This window comes from Sorex araneus, chromosome X (genome assembly GCF_027595985.1).
Source record: "Sorex araneus isolate mSorAra2 chromosome X, mSorAra2.pri, whole genome shotgun sequence".
Lineage (NCBI taxonomy): Eukaryota > Metazoa > Chordata > Mammalia > Eulipotyphla > Soricidae > Sorex > Sorex araneus.
In genome coordinates this window covers 265,644,412-265,659,906 of record NC_073313.1, presented here as the reverse complement: position 1 = coordinate 265,659,906, position 15,495 = coordinate 265,644,412, and the positions used below count along the sequence as shown (strand labels likewise).

Sequence of the window (15,495 nt, the reverse complement as noted above, 5' to 3'; positions counted from 1 at the left end):
GCCCCCCAGGCAAAGCAAGGAGCAGGTGGGTCTGGTGACTGGGTGGGGACTCCTTCCCCAGCTGCTGGGCAGAGACCTCGGCGCCCCGTTCCGGCGCCCCGTTCCGCTGGTTCCTCTGCGGGCAGGGGCGGGGGCCTGGGTGAGCGGCTGGGCCCGGCGCCGCTCGCTGCCTGCACACGCTGCCGCAGGCCCGGGGCGGCGCGCCCATTCCAGGCGGCTCACGGGACGCTGGAGGTTCCGTTTCCGCTGCTCCAGGGCTACTGGAACTGGCTCCTGGCAGCAGCTCTAGGGAACTCCTGGCAGCGCCTTTTCCAGCAGGACGGCACGACTTTCTCCATGCAGAGAGAGTCCAGGTCAGACCCGGGTCCTGCCCTGTGACCCTGATTTCCTCTCTCCGGAGTCCCACCTTCCCTCGGAGCATCCCCTCTCCGGCCTCTATTACCTATCAGGCCTAGCCGACCTTTTCCGGGGGGCTTTACTCAACTTCTATTTTTCAGAATTCTCATCTGGTTCTCTGTCGGTGAACAGCTCCCGGGCCAACTTCTCCAGCTGACCCTTCATCCCCCGACATCCAGGTCCCCAACCAACCAAGTCTGCAGAGACCACTTCCAAGGAAGGTCCCGTTCCAGGGTACGGGAAACGTGAATTTCGAGGGGGGGGCGGCAGCTCTACTGTCCACAAGGGAAAACACATCCCCACGATCGAGACGTGAAGCACCAGCCTGGAAAGCAGGTGGCCAGGGTGCCGTGTGGCCTGATTCCCGGGGCGCCACTTTGAAGAGCCTCGGAAAGGGCTTCCAGAGTAAGGGGGGGGATCCCCAGTGTCCCGCATGCGGCAAACAAGATCGGGCAGCTCTGCCGTCCGCAGAGGCGCGGACCCCCGCGACAGCACGACGGCCGGCCTGACGCGGAGCACGGGCACTGCCAGGCCACGGGGAGTGTGGGCACCAGTCCGGGCAGGGCAAGGCCGGGAGCCGCCCAGCAGGTCCGCAAATCGGCCCAGGGTGGGGGGGGGAGCTGGGGAGGATTCCTGCCGGCAGCCCCGTGCACCCAGAGCTGCGCCCCCTGCACCAGCAGGAGCACCAGACCCAGCCCGCGGCCCGGAGCCCGATCCCCCCGCAGGAAGCGCGCCCACTCCCGGCTCCAGCAGGGCCACAGAAGCAGCTGCCCGCGGGCACCTGGGCCATACCACCACGGGAACGGCGCGAGGCCCGACGCGGGCTTCTCTTGTTCGGAAAGGGACCCTCCCCGGGACAACGCGCTGTGCTTCTGTCTCCAAGCTCGCCGAGTTAAACGGAAGGCGTGAAAGAGGAAACTAAAGCTTGGCCCATGCCACTCCTACTGTGTGTGCTAAATTCACTATCTTTTTCACGGAGGCGACACTGGAAGGTCACTCACCTGGGCAGCTGCAGGCCCAAACTAACCAGACACACCACGTTCACTGCTGTGGGCCGGAGCAACTGTACAGGCAGGGCACGTGCCTCGCACGCAGCTGACCCAGGTTCAATCCCCAGCACCTCATATGGTCCCCCTAAGAACTGCTGGGGATGGCCCCCAAACAAAACAATAACAAAACAATAACAAAAATGTATGTTACTGAGCCAGAGAAATGATACGGCAGATGGGGTAGGGCAGCTGCCTTGCACCTGGCCCACCTGGGCTCAATCCCCTGCACCAGACATGGTCCCATGAGCCCCACCAGGAGAGATCTCTGCACTGTCAGGTATGATGCAAAAACCAAATCAAGCAAAATGCTCGTGGCTGTTGTAGGGTAACATTGGTCATTGGTTTGTCCTTTCTGCCTTGCCACAGGGAGCTTAGGTTTATTGGGTTACTCCCATCACAGTGCTCCCATTCCTCTGTTTTTAATGGGTAACCTCTTTCTTTGTGCTCTGCTTCCCCAAGTGGTCAATTACCTTTATCTCCTAATCAGATTCTGTTAACTTGTAAGTATTGCTTTTCTCTCCTACTTAAGTCCTTTGCATAGTTAATTCAGAGTAATGTCCTTTTGTATAGACAGAAGACAGTTAATGCTATGCTTTTGTAACTTGGGCATTAACTGACTCCAAATGATACTCACTCCTGGGCATCTGTTCTCTTTTTTTTTTTTTTGCTTTTTTTTTTTTTTTGGGTCACACCTGGCTCTGCACAGGGGTTACTCCTGGCTCTGCACTCAGGAATTACCCCTGGCCATGCTCAGGGGACCATATGGGATGCTGGGATTTGAACCCGGGTCGGCCGCGTGCAAGGCAAACGCCCTACCCGCTGTGCTATCTCTCCAGCCCCTGGGCATCTGTTCTCTCCTCAACTGCCCTTACTTCCTATCACCCCAACAGCGGGTCTGACAAGGAACTGGATGGACCCAGAGCAAGCTGTGAGCTACCCTGGCATCGAAATGGGTCAGGCCACAGTGCCATAATACTTAACTGTAAGTTAAGAGCACGGTCATGGACAAATTCTGTCATGATCCAAAAAGTAACAGGTGGATTAGGATCCTGCTAGGGCTAGGAAAGACTAATCTGGCCCGAGCACTGTAGTCTGAGATCTATAGCGAGATGCCCCCAGGAGAGCCACCCTACAAGCTTAATATAGCTCTTACTGTGTCCATACAAAATAATACCAAGAAGTAGAATTAAGATGTGAATTAAGTCATTGGACCAAGGAGAGGAGAAACACCCCTAAGTGGTATTTTGCCTTGAGGGTTTTCACACGTTAATTGTGCTACCGGATGGGGCGTGGTGTTGGCCCCCAGTGCAGTGGGGGGGGAGCTGGAGAGAGACCAGAGGAGCCCAGGCTGGAGGGGGGGGGGGGGGGGGGAGGGGCGGGAGACAGGAGGAGCCGGGAATGTGAGGCTAGAACGGGGAGCTTCGTGAGACTGGGACAGGCGCGGGGGGAACGGAGTCACCGGCAACTGATGGCCCTCGTTTTCTCCTTCGTCTGCCCGGGGCATGGGCCGTCCCGGGTGGAAAGCAGCTCGAGACACCGAACGCACAAGTCGCCTGGAGACTGCACAGCTGGGCGGCAGCGTATCTCTCTGTTCCCTGGTGCCAAGAGAAGGCCCTTGCCCTCGGCTGGAGCTGGAAGCGGGGAGGCTGGAGTTTGGATGGTTGCTAACATCTGAGCAACAAAACACACCACTTGCTTCCTCAGAAAAGCAGAACTAACACTATAACCAAGCGTCAGCTGCGTGAGTGCAGCCCCCGGCCGCCGGGCTAAGAGCTGTGCCCCCATTTCCTCCCAGAGGAAATAGTTTTCGCCATTCCTGCGCCCCACTCGGCACCCCTGCCGCCATGGAGGCTCCACAGACAGGAACACGGAGACAGGAGCAGCGAGCTCCCAGCACCCTGCCTAGCTCACAGACGAGCAAGCCCACTGTGGAGAGGGTGAGGCACGGACCCATAACAGCACGTCTGGTCCAGGCGTGCGGAGGGGCCAAGTTCAAGGCATGCATAAGGCCCTGGGCTCAGTTCCCGGCCTCACAGGGGGCCTGACACCAAAAGCTCAGGCCCAGTCCTCACACCAGCCCCGCGCAGGCAGCAGGCTGACCACAGCCGGGAAGCCACAGTGACTAAGGCGGGCCACGGGGATCGTTGCCCCTGCTGCTGAGAACACCAGGGCGAGGCCGATGTGGACAGCCTGGAAGTTCCTCAAGCAGCAACCACTGGAGGGGCGGGAGCGACAGCACAGCGGGAAAGGCACTTGCCGTGCACACGGCCCACCTGGGTTCGGTCTCCAGTATCCCATATGCTCTCCCAGGAACCGCCGGGAGTAATTCCCGAGTGCAGAGTCAGGAAAACCCCTGAGCATCCGCGGGTCCCTGAGCATCAGTGGATGTGACCCCAAAAGTCAAAGAAAAAAAAAAGCAACAGCCATCTGAGGCAAAAGCAATGGTTTCACTTGCAGGCGCCGGGGTTTTGATACCTGGAACAACAGGGTCCCACGAGGAGCAACCCCTGAGCACTGAACCAGGAGTCACCCTTGAGCACAGCCAGATGTGGCCCCTTTGCCCCCAAAAGACATTGAGAACCATCACGTGACCTTTCCGGGGCTCCTTCCAAAAGAAACAAAACATGCCCACACGGAAACACAGACACGGACGTCCCCAGCAGCATTCCTCAGGGGAGCTGGGCAGTGGGAAGACCCCCAAGCCCGACACCCTGGAGCGGGTAACAGTGGATCAGTCCAGGGGCTGGAGCGATAGCACAGCGGGGAGGGCGTCTGCCTTGCATGCAGCCAACACGGGTTCAATTCCCAGCATCCTATGTGGTCCCCTGAGCACCGCCAGGAGTAATTCCTGAGTGCAGAGCCAGGAGTAACCCCTGAGCATCGCCGGGTATGACCCAAAAAGAAAACAAAAAAAAAGTGCATCAGTCCAGACAGCGGGCAACAGGCTGCCCAGAGTGAAGGCATGTGCTCCGCAGCAGGTGGGTCTGCAGGGGCACAGAGAGCTCCGTGCGCACATCAGAGAGCACAGAGAGCATGCAGAAAGTATGCAGGGAGCACTCAGAGCACGCAGGAGCACATACACATGCAGAGAGGATACAAGCACGCAGGAAGCACACACGTAGGGAGCACACACTCAGGGAGCACGCACAGAGCACACACGCAGGGAGCACGCACAGAGCACACACGCAGGGCGCACACACCCTCAGGGAGCACGCACGGATGCAGAACACACAGCCCGTGGAGGGCATGTGCCTGGTGTGGGCTTCTGAGGCTCCGAAGCCCCACGCCACTGCCCTGCGCGGGACAGTGTGGACTCTGTCCTCTGCAGCGCTGACCTTGCAGACCTGTACAACTTGAACCTCGGACCCATTTCTAATGACCTTCCCATCACAATGGGGGAAAGGCTGGATTACACTTGCCACCTGGAAGATACTGTTTCACTGCATAAAGCCACAACACGCATTTCTGAAAGCAGTTCTGCAGCCCAGCTCTATCTAGGGGCACGCTTCCCAGGCTAAGCCTCCTCTCCCCGGACCCCTGTGCCTTCTGATCTGCAGGTGCGCCCCCTCACCCTGGCTTACCTCTACCCTGTGCACCCACCCAGTCCCCACGGTATTATCTGGTGTTAGGGGGGTCACAGCCGGGGTGCCGTGAGGTGCTGGGGACAGAAGTCTCCGCTGCTCTGCTCTGCATACAGTTACCCCAGGAGCCGGCTCAGGCCCGCCGCCTGTTACTAATACTTCACAGGTTCAATTTTTTTCTCTCTTTCTCTCTTTTGGCCCAGAATGACAGCCATGCCACTCTGTGCTGCTATTATGATCCCACGTAGCTACGGGATTTCCTGAATGACTTATGTGCTACAAGAAGGGGGGCGGGGTGGACCACAGCCGGCCGGCACCAGGAAAACCGGCCCTGCGATCTGCGATCTGCGATCTGCACGGCAGATGTGGCTCTGCAGAACCGCGGCCGCGGGGTGTATTTTTAACACCCTCCCAGCACTCCTCGCCTGCAGCTGGTAGCGCAGCTATTGTTGTTATTGTCGGGGGGCGCCTCCCGCACAACACGCCAACACCAACACCGCAGTGCCCGCAGTGCAAGTCTCGGGCGCCTCTGGAGGTCCCTCGGGCTCCCCACGCCCCCCAGCGCAGGCCAGACCGGGGGCGGCCAGGCGGCGGCGGAGACCCCCGTGAACCCCCTACGCGGCTGCCCATGGGCGCCCACCCCTGCCCACACCCCTCCCTCCCTCGATCCCTTCCGCCCTCAATGGGTCCCCGTCCCCTGGGGGCCCACGGCCCCTACTCTGGGGGTCCCTCTCCCGCAGACGGGCAGCCCCCGGTAAGGAAAAGTGTGACCCTCCCAGGAACCTGTCCACCCGCCGACCCCCGCCCCACCTCCCTTCCCAAGCCGGCGCCGGCCACCCCGAGGGGCGACTCCCGGAACCCGCGGGCCGCGAGGGCAGCGTCCCCGGGAAGGAGCCCGGGCCGGTCACTCCCGCAGGCCCCCCGGAACAAAGGGCCGGGCCGCTCCCGGGCGCCCTGGACAGCGGAGGAGCCCCGGGCGCCGCCGGCCGCGGCGAGGGCGCAGTGCCGCAGCGCCACGGCCGTGCCAGCTGGACCCGCACCTGGACGGACACCTGCGCGCGCGGACAAAGGGGGCGCCGGGCGGGCGCGGGGCCGGGGCCGCGCCGTCGGGGGCAGCGCCGCGCGCGGGGCTCGGGGCCCGCCCGGCCCGTTACCCGCGCGGCGCGCCCCGCCCCGAGGGTCGGCCCGCGGGAGCCCGGCTGGCCTGGCGGGCCGGGCCGGGCCGGGCGGGCCGGGCGGGCCTGGACGCGCGGCCGGAGCGGGCCGCGGGCCTCGGCGGGCGGCGGCGGCGAGAGGGGCGCGCGGCCGGGCCGGGCGGCGGGCTCACCTTCTGGCGGATCTGGCCCGACGTGGACACCTTGCGGATGAGCTTCTGCGGGGACCCGGGCTCCGCCTCGGGCTCGCTGTCCGACGACTCCTCGGGCGGCGGCGGCGGAGGAGGCTGAGGCGGCCCCGGCGGAGGGGCGCCCGCCGCCGCCGCCATGCTGCCCGGCCCGCGCGCGCACAGCGGCCCGGCGGCCGGGGCGGGGCCGGGGGCGGGGCGGGGCGGGGCCTAGACCGGAATGGGGCGAGGCCGGGGGCGCTGGGGGCGGGGCCACATAGGGGGCGGGGCCTCGAGCGGGGCGAGAGCGGGCGGGGAGCGGAGGGGCGGGGAAGGGGGCGGGGCCTCCGAGATGGGACGGGGCCGAGAGGGGCGGGGCCGGACCGTGGGACGCGGGAGGGCGGGGCTTTCGGGGGCGGGGCCACCGAATGGGGCGGGGCCGGGCCGTGGGTCGTAGAGGGGCGGGATGGGACCGGGCGGTCCCCGCCCCTCCGAGCCCCTTGCTGGCCGAGTGCGGGCCCCACTCCGCCCCCAGAAGGGGTGTCCCGAGTCCTCCCCACCCCTTTCTCAGCGCCTGTTTTGTTTTCTCCCTGGGAAACAATTTGCGGGGTTGTTTTTTTTTTTCAGTGCCTGGCAGCCTGGGAACGGGCCTTTCTCGCTCCTCCTCTATGGCCAACATCTAACGCCGCTTTGGGCCTTTCGGGGTGGGCTGTCCACCGCCGCGTTGCGGAGTGCAGCATGAGTGCGGGCGCGCAGGCAGAGTGTGGGCTGGGCAGGGGGCGAGCAGAAATGATGCCGAGGGACTGCAGCAACGAAGGCTTCCTGGAGCGAGCATCCTGGCGAGAAAGGCGAACAGAAGTCACCCCCAGAGCGAAGTGCAGCCAGAGACAGGCTGGGGCCAACGGAGTCTGGCGACAAGAAAGAGCAAGTGTCCAGAACAGGGAGCCTGGAGGCAGGAAGATCGCTGAGGGAGAAGCGCCTGGCCTGCGGGCGGGCAGGTCGGACAGGATTTGCTGAGCCTGACCAGGCTTCCAGGCGACGTGGGGAGGCTGTGCTGGCTTCGTGCGGGCTGCGGGCTGCCCACGGGGCCAGCGGTCAGGTATCTGCCCTGGAGCCTCGGGACAGGCCGAGGAGACAGATGTGGACTCTGGGAACCCGTCAGCTGGGGATGAGGATGAGTTTGGGGTGCCTTTTGGGGCATCCCCCCAGTGAAAGACCACCTGGGGGGACTGCCCACGGTCCCCTCCTGCCCTCTCTGCTGCCTTAGAGACACCCCCCCTTCGCCACTGCACTTGGCACTGGCTCCCAGACATGCTGCTTTCCCGAGAGTCTCGGGTGGCCCCAGAATGGGGACACGGCTGGGCAATGGACTCCCAGCGGGACAGCGGGCACCAGGCCTGGCGCGCCCTCAGAGATAGCCACGGCCCCCAGTGCCCTGCCCCGGCCGTCACCACACTGGCCAGAGGCAGCTGATTTCCACTTCAGTTCATCAAGAACTAACATTCAGTCCCTCCAACAGACACGCGTGGGGGGTGGCTTTGCGGCACAGATCTCTGTGGGACAGAGAGAAAGTGCGGGAAATAAAGCGCTGACCTCACATGCAGCCAACCCTGATTTTGATCTCGGCACCACCCATGGCCTTCCGAGCACTGCCTGGGGTGATCCCTGAGCACCAGCAGGTGTGGTCCCGAGTCCCATCACTGCAGGCACGCAGAGCACAGGGCTGGACATGCCAGCCCCGGCCCAGGATTCCAGCCCTCACTCACTCCCACCCCACAGAGCAAGCATGGCGGGCTGGTCTGGACGGGGGTTCCGGCGTGGGAGGAGAGGCAGGCTGGGAACAGGAGCTGTGAGTCCCCACGTCCCTGACGTCTCAGACTCGCTCACCACAGAAGCTGAGGCCCTCGTGAGGAAAGGGAGATGGTTATGGGCTGAACTGTCCCCCCCAGCACTCACGGGCGGACGCCTCAGCCCCCGGACCTTGAGATGATGACTCAACGTGCAGACGGAGCGACAGGGGTGCTAGCGGAAACGGGGTCTGGCGGGAGCTGATCCAGTATGCTGGGTGGCTTGACTGGAGAAATAGGGACATGTGAGGATGCAGGGAGCAGTCTCCAGGCCTCGGAGCAAACACTCCACAGAGACACCGACGCCGGGACATGCAGGAAAGCAACATCAAGACAGGGTGCCTCCCGGAGACTGCTCCGGACCCCAGACCGGGCCAGCAGCACCGGGGAGCCAGACGGAGGAGGTACAGCCGGTACGCCTTCTCCAGATGGAGCCCTGGTGACACTGAGCAGCAACTAACACGGCTCCGGGATGCGGGACTGGGACAGCTCCTAGCGGCCGCGCGGTCTTTTCTGAAAAATGAAAACATACAATCTATTGATGCCATCCAGCATGTCTGACTGACCGTTGGAGGAAAACCTCCAAATAATCATAGTGAGGTTCCTGTTGAAAATTGAATGTAATCAAAGTAAGGAAAGAGTAAAGTGAAAAATGTCTGCCACTCAGGCAGAGGTGGAGTGGGAGGGGGGTATGCGGGGGGGTGGTGGTGGATCAAATATGAAAACTTTGTAACTGTATTTCACAGTGATTCAATAAAAATAATTTTAAAAAATAAATACTTTCTGTCAATGTAAAAAAAAAAAAAGATAGGGTGCCTCAGGAGGCTGGAGCCATAGCACAGCGGGGAGGGCATTTGCCTTGCATGCAGCCAACCCGGGTTCGATTCCCAGCATCCTATATGGTGCCCTGAGCACCACCAGGAGTAATTCCTGAGTGCAGGAGCCAGGAGTAACCCCCGTGCATTGCTGAGTATGACCCCACAAAAACAAAACAAACAAAAAAACAATAAAAAAAGACAGGGTGCCTCAGTCTGTCTCCGAGAGGCACCCCAGGCCCATGGAAAAGCACAGAGGGAAGGGCTGCCCGCCACACGCACACACCTACACACATGCCGGCGGTACGGACACACTCAGGCACACATATACACACATGCACTCACATGCCTACACATCTGTTGGAGTATAGCTCTGAACATGTCAGGATAAATATTATCATCCTAAGTTAATATAAGAAGACAGTTCATATTATGCCCTTGTGACTTGGGAGTTGATTGACTCCGAATAATAATATTACTCCTGTGACCACCGCCGCTGCGGTGGCGGGAGCAGCTCTTCGAACCTCGATCCAGACTCACGATTTCGTCAAAACGTGGCAAAGTGACTCTCACCACCCCTGGACAGTGCAGGCTGCCATCAACCATGATACTGAGCAACGATTGGACACTTTGCAACCAGCGCTACTTTGGGCCCAGGGGCGCGTTGATATCTAGAGCAACAAATGAGACTGTTTCGTGACTGGAATAGTTCTTTCTGTGCCACCCGCCATAGATACAATGGGTCCACTCATATCGGGACAAAATTAGATACCATTTGCAAGATCTGAAGAGAAACATGTCTCTAGACACTCTCGCCCTTCAGCATGAGATGGTCCGAGTGCTTAAGGATAAACTCCCGGGAAGCCAGTATGAAAGCTTAGCCCAGGGTATTGCAGAGGCGTTACAGGGCCTTGACCCACGGGCATGGTGGGAAAGCACGACACATGCTTTTGGTAGTGCTGGCACAGCCTTATTGATCATGTTCATTCATTAGTTATAGGATCCTGCATCTTTCGCAAAAGACTAGCTGAGGGGCTGGAGAGATAGCACAGCGGGGAGGGCATTTGCCTTGCACGAGGCCAACCTGGGTTTGATTCCCAGCATTCCATAGGATCCCCCAGCATTGCCAGGAGTCATTCCTGAGTGTAGAGCCAGGAGTAACCCCTGTTACTGGGGTTGTGTAGCCCTGGGTGTGTAACGCTGGGTGTGACCCAAAAAGCAAATAATAATAATAATAAAAAAAAGAAAGAAAAAGACTAGCTAGTACTGAGTCCATGACCCACGGGAATTATTACAATCTTTGGCATTTTGTAAACAGAAAAGGGGGAGATGTTGGAGTATAGCGCTAAACATTTTAGGAAAACATTGGTTTATCCTTCCTCCCTTGCCACAGGGAGCTTAGGTTTAAGTGCTCTGGAGACACTCCTGTTCTTCTGTTTATCTGTAAACTCTTCTCTGTGCTCTCCTCCCCAACCAGTTAATCACCTTTTCCCCTAATCAGATTCTGTTAACTTGTAAGATCAGATCCTTCTAGGACATTGAACTTGTATTGTAAGTTAAATATTGCTTTTCTCTCTTTTGCATAGTTTACCTTAAAGCAGTGTCCTTTCTGTATGGACACAGGAAGACCATTAATATTATGCTCTTGTAACTTGGGAGTTGATTGACTCTGAATAATATTTACTCCTGGGAATCTGCTTTCTCGACTCAGTTGCCCTTAGTTCCTAGCACCCCAAAAGCGAGGTCCCAATGAGGGACTGAAAGGACCCAGGGCAAGCTGTGAGCTACCCTGGCATCAAAATGGGCCAGGCCAAAGCATCACAGTACTCAACTATAAGTTGAGGACATGATCATGGACAAATGCTATCATGATCCAAAAGTAACGACCAGACTAGGACCCTGCTGGGGTTAGGAAGATTAACCTGGCCTGAGTACTGTGGTCTGGAATGTATAGTGAATGTCCTCAGGAAGAACCAAACTTTAAGTTTATATCTCTTACTGTGCTCATACAGAATGACATTGCTAGAAATATTAGAAGTAGATTTACTACAACTATTTAAGTGAATTACTAGTTGAGGAAAGAAGAAAGTGACACACCCTTGTTTGGATCCCACCCTTGAGTGGATCTCCTAGAAATCTGGAGTAATCTCCTTAGATGAGATTTTGTCCTTGAGGAGTGGTCTTACCTCTCTTTGTTGATTTGTTAATTTTCCGACCCACCTTTGTGTCACCACCCTATGTGATATATAGCGATATATCTCCTAAGACTGTAGAAGTGAGGGGAGAAGACACAGAAGCAGAGAACAAGGCGAAAGAGAATCAGGGAGTCATCGGAGCCAGAAGCAGGGGAAAGAAAGAGCACAAAGCGAGTGAGAGCCAGAGTCAGAAGTAAGGGTCAGAGTCAGAAGTAATAGACAGAGTCAGAAGTGAGAGCGAGAAGGGCGGAGAGACCGAAGCAGGAGGGGAACGGAGACTGGAATAACCTGCAGTTGATACCGACCAGCTTGGCCCTCGTTCCTTCCTTTGCCTGCCCGTCACCATCAGCCTCCCCGGGGTGGGGGAAGCGGCATGAGACAACCGAACGCGGGCAGCAGGAGAGATAGAGCACCACTGCCTTTTGTGAATACACAAACATCTGCACATTCATCGCACACCTACACACAGGCATGCACTGGCACACTCATGCATGTGCACTCACACATACCTACATATATGTCACACACTTGCACACTCATGCACACCTATGCACATGCATGCACTCACACACCCATGCTCACACTTGCACACACTCCTAAACACTCACACCACACGCACACAGGTGGGCACACACTTGTGCCCACATGCACAACTTCACACACATTGGTGCACATACATTCACTCCCTCACGCACACGTGCACACACACAGCGGGTCCCTGGGCATCAATTAAGGAAAAGACTGAGCCCGTGAGTGCCCAGCCCAGGTAGGGGCTGTAGAGGACGGTCCTGCCCGCTGTCCCCAGAGTTTTCTGCTGGGGGGTGACTGCAGAGGAGTTTGGGGATTTGGAGAGGAAATCCAGGGACGGAGGAGATTTTCTTGGAAAACACAAAGAAGGGGGGATTCCCTACTGACGCAATGTGAAGGGGGAGGGCAGAGAGGAGGTGCCGCAGGGACGTGGGTGTAAAGGGACAGAATGTGACTAAAGCCAGTGGTTGGAGACCGTGAGGTGCCAGGGGTCAAAACCGGCCTCCCACAGCAAGACATGTGCTCCCCAGCACCCCCTTTATTACCATTGTAAGACATCTGAAAAGGAAAAGAGAGCGGGATGTTCTTTTTTTTTAATTTAAAAAAAATTTTTTTTTAGCTTTTGCTTTTTGGGTCACACCCGGCAATGCTCGGGGGTTACTCCTAGCTCTGCACTCAAGAATTACTCCTGGCAGTGCTCGGGAGGCCATATGGGATGCTGGGAATCGAACCCGGGTTGGCCACAAGCAAGGCAAACGCCCTACCCGCTGTGCTATTGCTCCAGCCCCAAGAGAACAGGATGTTCTTTGTACTCTACAACTTTTCAAAAATATGTATCTATTTGAAAAGAAGTCTTTTTTTTTTTTAAGCACTCTAGTTTGGAATTGCACCCCCCCATTTCCCAAATAAAACTAGAAAATAACCATGAAATAAAGGGGCTGGAGTGATAGTACCGTGGGTAGAGTGTTTGCCTTGCGCACGGCCAACCCGAGTTCTATCCCTGGCATCTCATAGGGTCCCCTGAGCACCACCAGAAGTGATTCCTGAGCACAGAGCCAGGAGGAACCCTGAGCACCGCCGGGTATACGGCCCCAAAACTAAAGCAGGAAGAAGGAGAAGCAGAAAGAAGAGTGAAATACAGAGGCGTGGTGGGAACTGCGGCCGGCTGGCACGCGCCTGGGTCTTTCTGTCGGGAAGGGGTGGGCAGTGCCGGCTCGGATGAGCAGCGGGTGACGTTGCCAGAGCACACATCCTGGCAGGCCTCCGGGCGCGTGAGTCAGCCTGAATCACCCCCCACACACCTCCAGGGCATGTCAGGTGTTGATCCCAAACCAACGGGACCCTTTTCGGCCCCAGGAGAGAGTGAGAGGAGGCGCCCGAGCCAGGGGCTGACCGTGCACCTGCGTGGCTGTAGGGTCCTGAACGAGGACTGCAGCTGACACCAGGGACAGAGACATTTCTTCCCTGCTGGATGGGGCTGCCCTGCACCCCCAGACATCGGGACAACCCCAGAAGCGCCCTCAAACATCTCCAAACACCCGCTCCCATCTACCCCAGCCCCCAAGGACGCATAACTCTATAGCAGGGAAGCAGAACTACGGAAAATGATAAAGGAGTCAGTTTACAGAGCACGAGATAAGAGCAAGGAAGCAAGTGCACACACACACACACACACACACACGCATGTTTGTGCATGCACACACAGGTACTCACATGGGTACCAGGACATCGGGAGTCAGGAAACCCCCACAAGCCCATGTTCTGGCGGGGACCCTGCTGTAGCTTTTCAAGATGTAACCTTGAGGAAACGGCCCTGGAGTGCCTCTACAAGCCTTCCCATACGCAACAGCTAACGAAACCAGGCAGGAGCCATAGCACAGCGTGGAGGGCACTTGCCTTGCGTGAGGCTGACCTGGGTTTGATGCCGGCACCCCATACAGTCTCCCGAGCACTGCCAAGAGTCATCCCTGAGCGCTGAGCCAGGAGTAAGCCCTGAGCAACACCAGGTGTGGCCCCAAAACAAAACAAACCAGGGGCTGGAGCGATAGTACAGCAAGGGGGGCGTTTGCCTTGCACGCAGCTGACCCGGGTTTGATTCCCAGCAACCCATATGGTCCCCCGAGCAGTACCAGGAGTAATTCCTGAGTGCATGAACCAGGAGTAACCCCTGTGCATCGCTGGATGTGACTCACAAAGCAAAAAAAAAAAAAAAAAAAAACACCCCAACAAACAAAAACTCCAATTGAAGGGCCAGAGATTGTACTTATAAGGGGCGAGGGGGTGTTTCTTGACCATAGCTGACTCTGGTTTGACCCCTGGCACCCCCTATGGTCCCCTGAGTGCTTCCAGAAATGATCCCTAAGCCCTGCTATGTGGACCCCCCGGAAAAAATTAATTAAAGTGCCCAATTTAAAGAAAAGCTTTAGGGGGAGTGTGCGGGAAAAAAAAGAAAGAAAGAAAGAAAGAAAGAAAGAAAGAAAGAAAGAAAGAAAGAAAGAAAGAAAGAAAGAAAGAAAGAAAGAAAGAAAGAAAGAAAGAAAGAAAGAAAAGCTTTAGGAGCCAGAGATCGAGCTCCCCGGCTGAGCAGAAGAGAGCATCTTTCTTTGCCTGTGAGAGGCCAGAGCCCATCCCTGGCACTGGGGGTCCCCGAAGCACTGCTGGGAGCAGCCCCAGGCTGCACCGTCCCCCAGCTCTACCAGGTGTCACCCCCCCACACACAAAGAACTTCAGAGCCAGGGATGGCTCCAGCGGCAGACATGTGTGGAGCCCGAACATGCCTCCTGCATCCCGCCAGCCCCAGCCCTGAGCCAGCAGGCCCGCTGCCGTGCAGAGTGCCCCCAAAGTGGCCCGGGCACCCCTGCCCGCCCCCTCCACCGGCTCTGCTGAAGGCGTCCCCCGCAGAAGAAACCAGAGCTAAGGGTGACCCAGGCTGAACCCCAAATGCACATGCCCCACCCTCCAAATTCGTTCCCTCCAAACCTGGGTGCTGTGTGACTTCCTGTGAGGCTGGTAACCTCTCTGGGCTGTGTGACGGGTGCCACTGAGTGGGGGCCTGATGCTCCTTCCGGGGCCAAGTAGAACCTTCCCAAGTTCTGGGCCCCCACAGCCCCCACCTGAAGCCTTGGTGGTGTCCGGCCCTGAACATCAGTGACATGTGGGGCCAGCAGGGTGCGGGCCCAGCTCCACACCCTGCGGGCGCAGCTGCCTTCCTGCCCCGAGCCCCTCCCGGCCTGTCCGGCCCCCCAAGCCCTCCTGCTGTCCAGTGTGGAAATGGGCCTCGCTCCTCCGCTTCTCTCACTGACCCCACAGGCTGCCCCGTCCTCGGCCCCCACCGCCACCCCCTCACAGGGACAGGCGCAACTCCGGCAGGGGCACCTCAGGGAGGACCCAGGGCCTGGCCCTGAGAACCCCCCGCAGCGGCCTAAAGGCAGGTGAGGGCGCTGGGGGGGCCTGGCCCCCTTCCCTGGGGGCCTGAACTGTCCCCCGGGCACCCACCGAGGCGGCCAGAGCTGCACGTGCTCCTGAGACCCGCAGACTGGGGTGCGAGGCGGCTGCGACTCCCCCATGCCCCCGGGGATCACGGCCCCCCACCCCCACACAGGCGCCCCCATCCACTCTGCCTGCGTGACCCCGAGGGGCTTTCTCACGTGATGCCCGGCTGCCCCCCGCAGAGCTCGGGGGCTTCAGTCGTGGGAGCAGCTCCTCTGTCCAGCTGTGACCCCCCAACACTGACCAGTTCCCTCCTGGGAACGGCTGGACTGCA

The 15,495-nt window shown here is 58.6% G+C and overlaps 1 protein-coding gene across 1 annotated transcript in view; it reads right to left on the bottom strand.

The window, feature by feature from the left end:
- Positions 1-6,545, bottom strand: part of DGKD (diacylglycerol kinase delta) — a 54,422-nt gene extending 47,877 nt beyond the window's left edge. Inside the window, exon 1 of the mRNA XM_055122176.1 lies at positions 6,354-6,545. Within this exon, the coding sequence (XP_054978151.1) occupies positions 6,354-6,509 (156 nt within the window). The 5' untranslated portion in view covers positions 6,510-6,545. The remainder of the gene's footprint in view (positions 1-6,353) is intronic.
- Between the last annotated feature and the right edge of the window lie 8,950 nt (positions 6,546-15,495).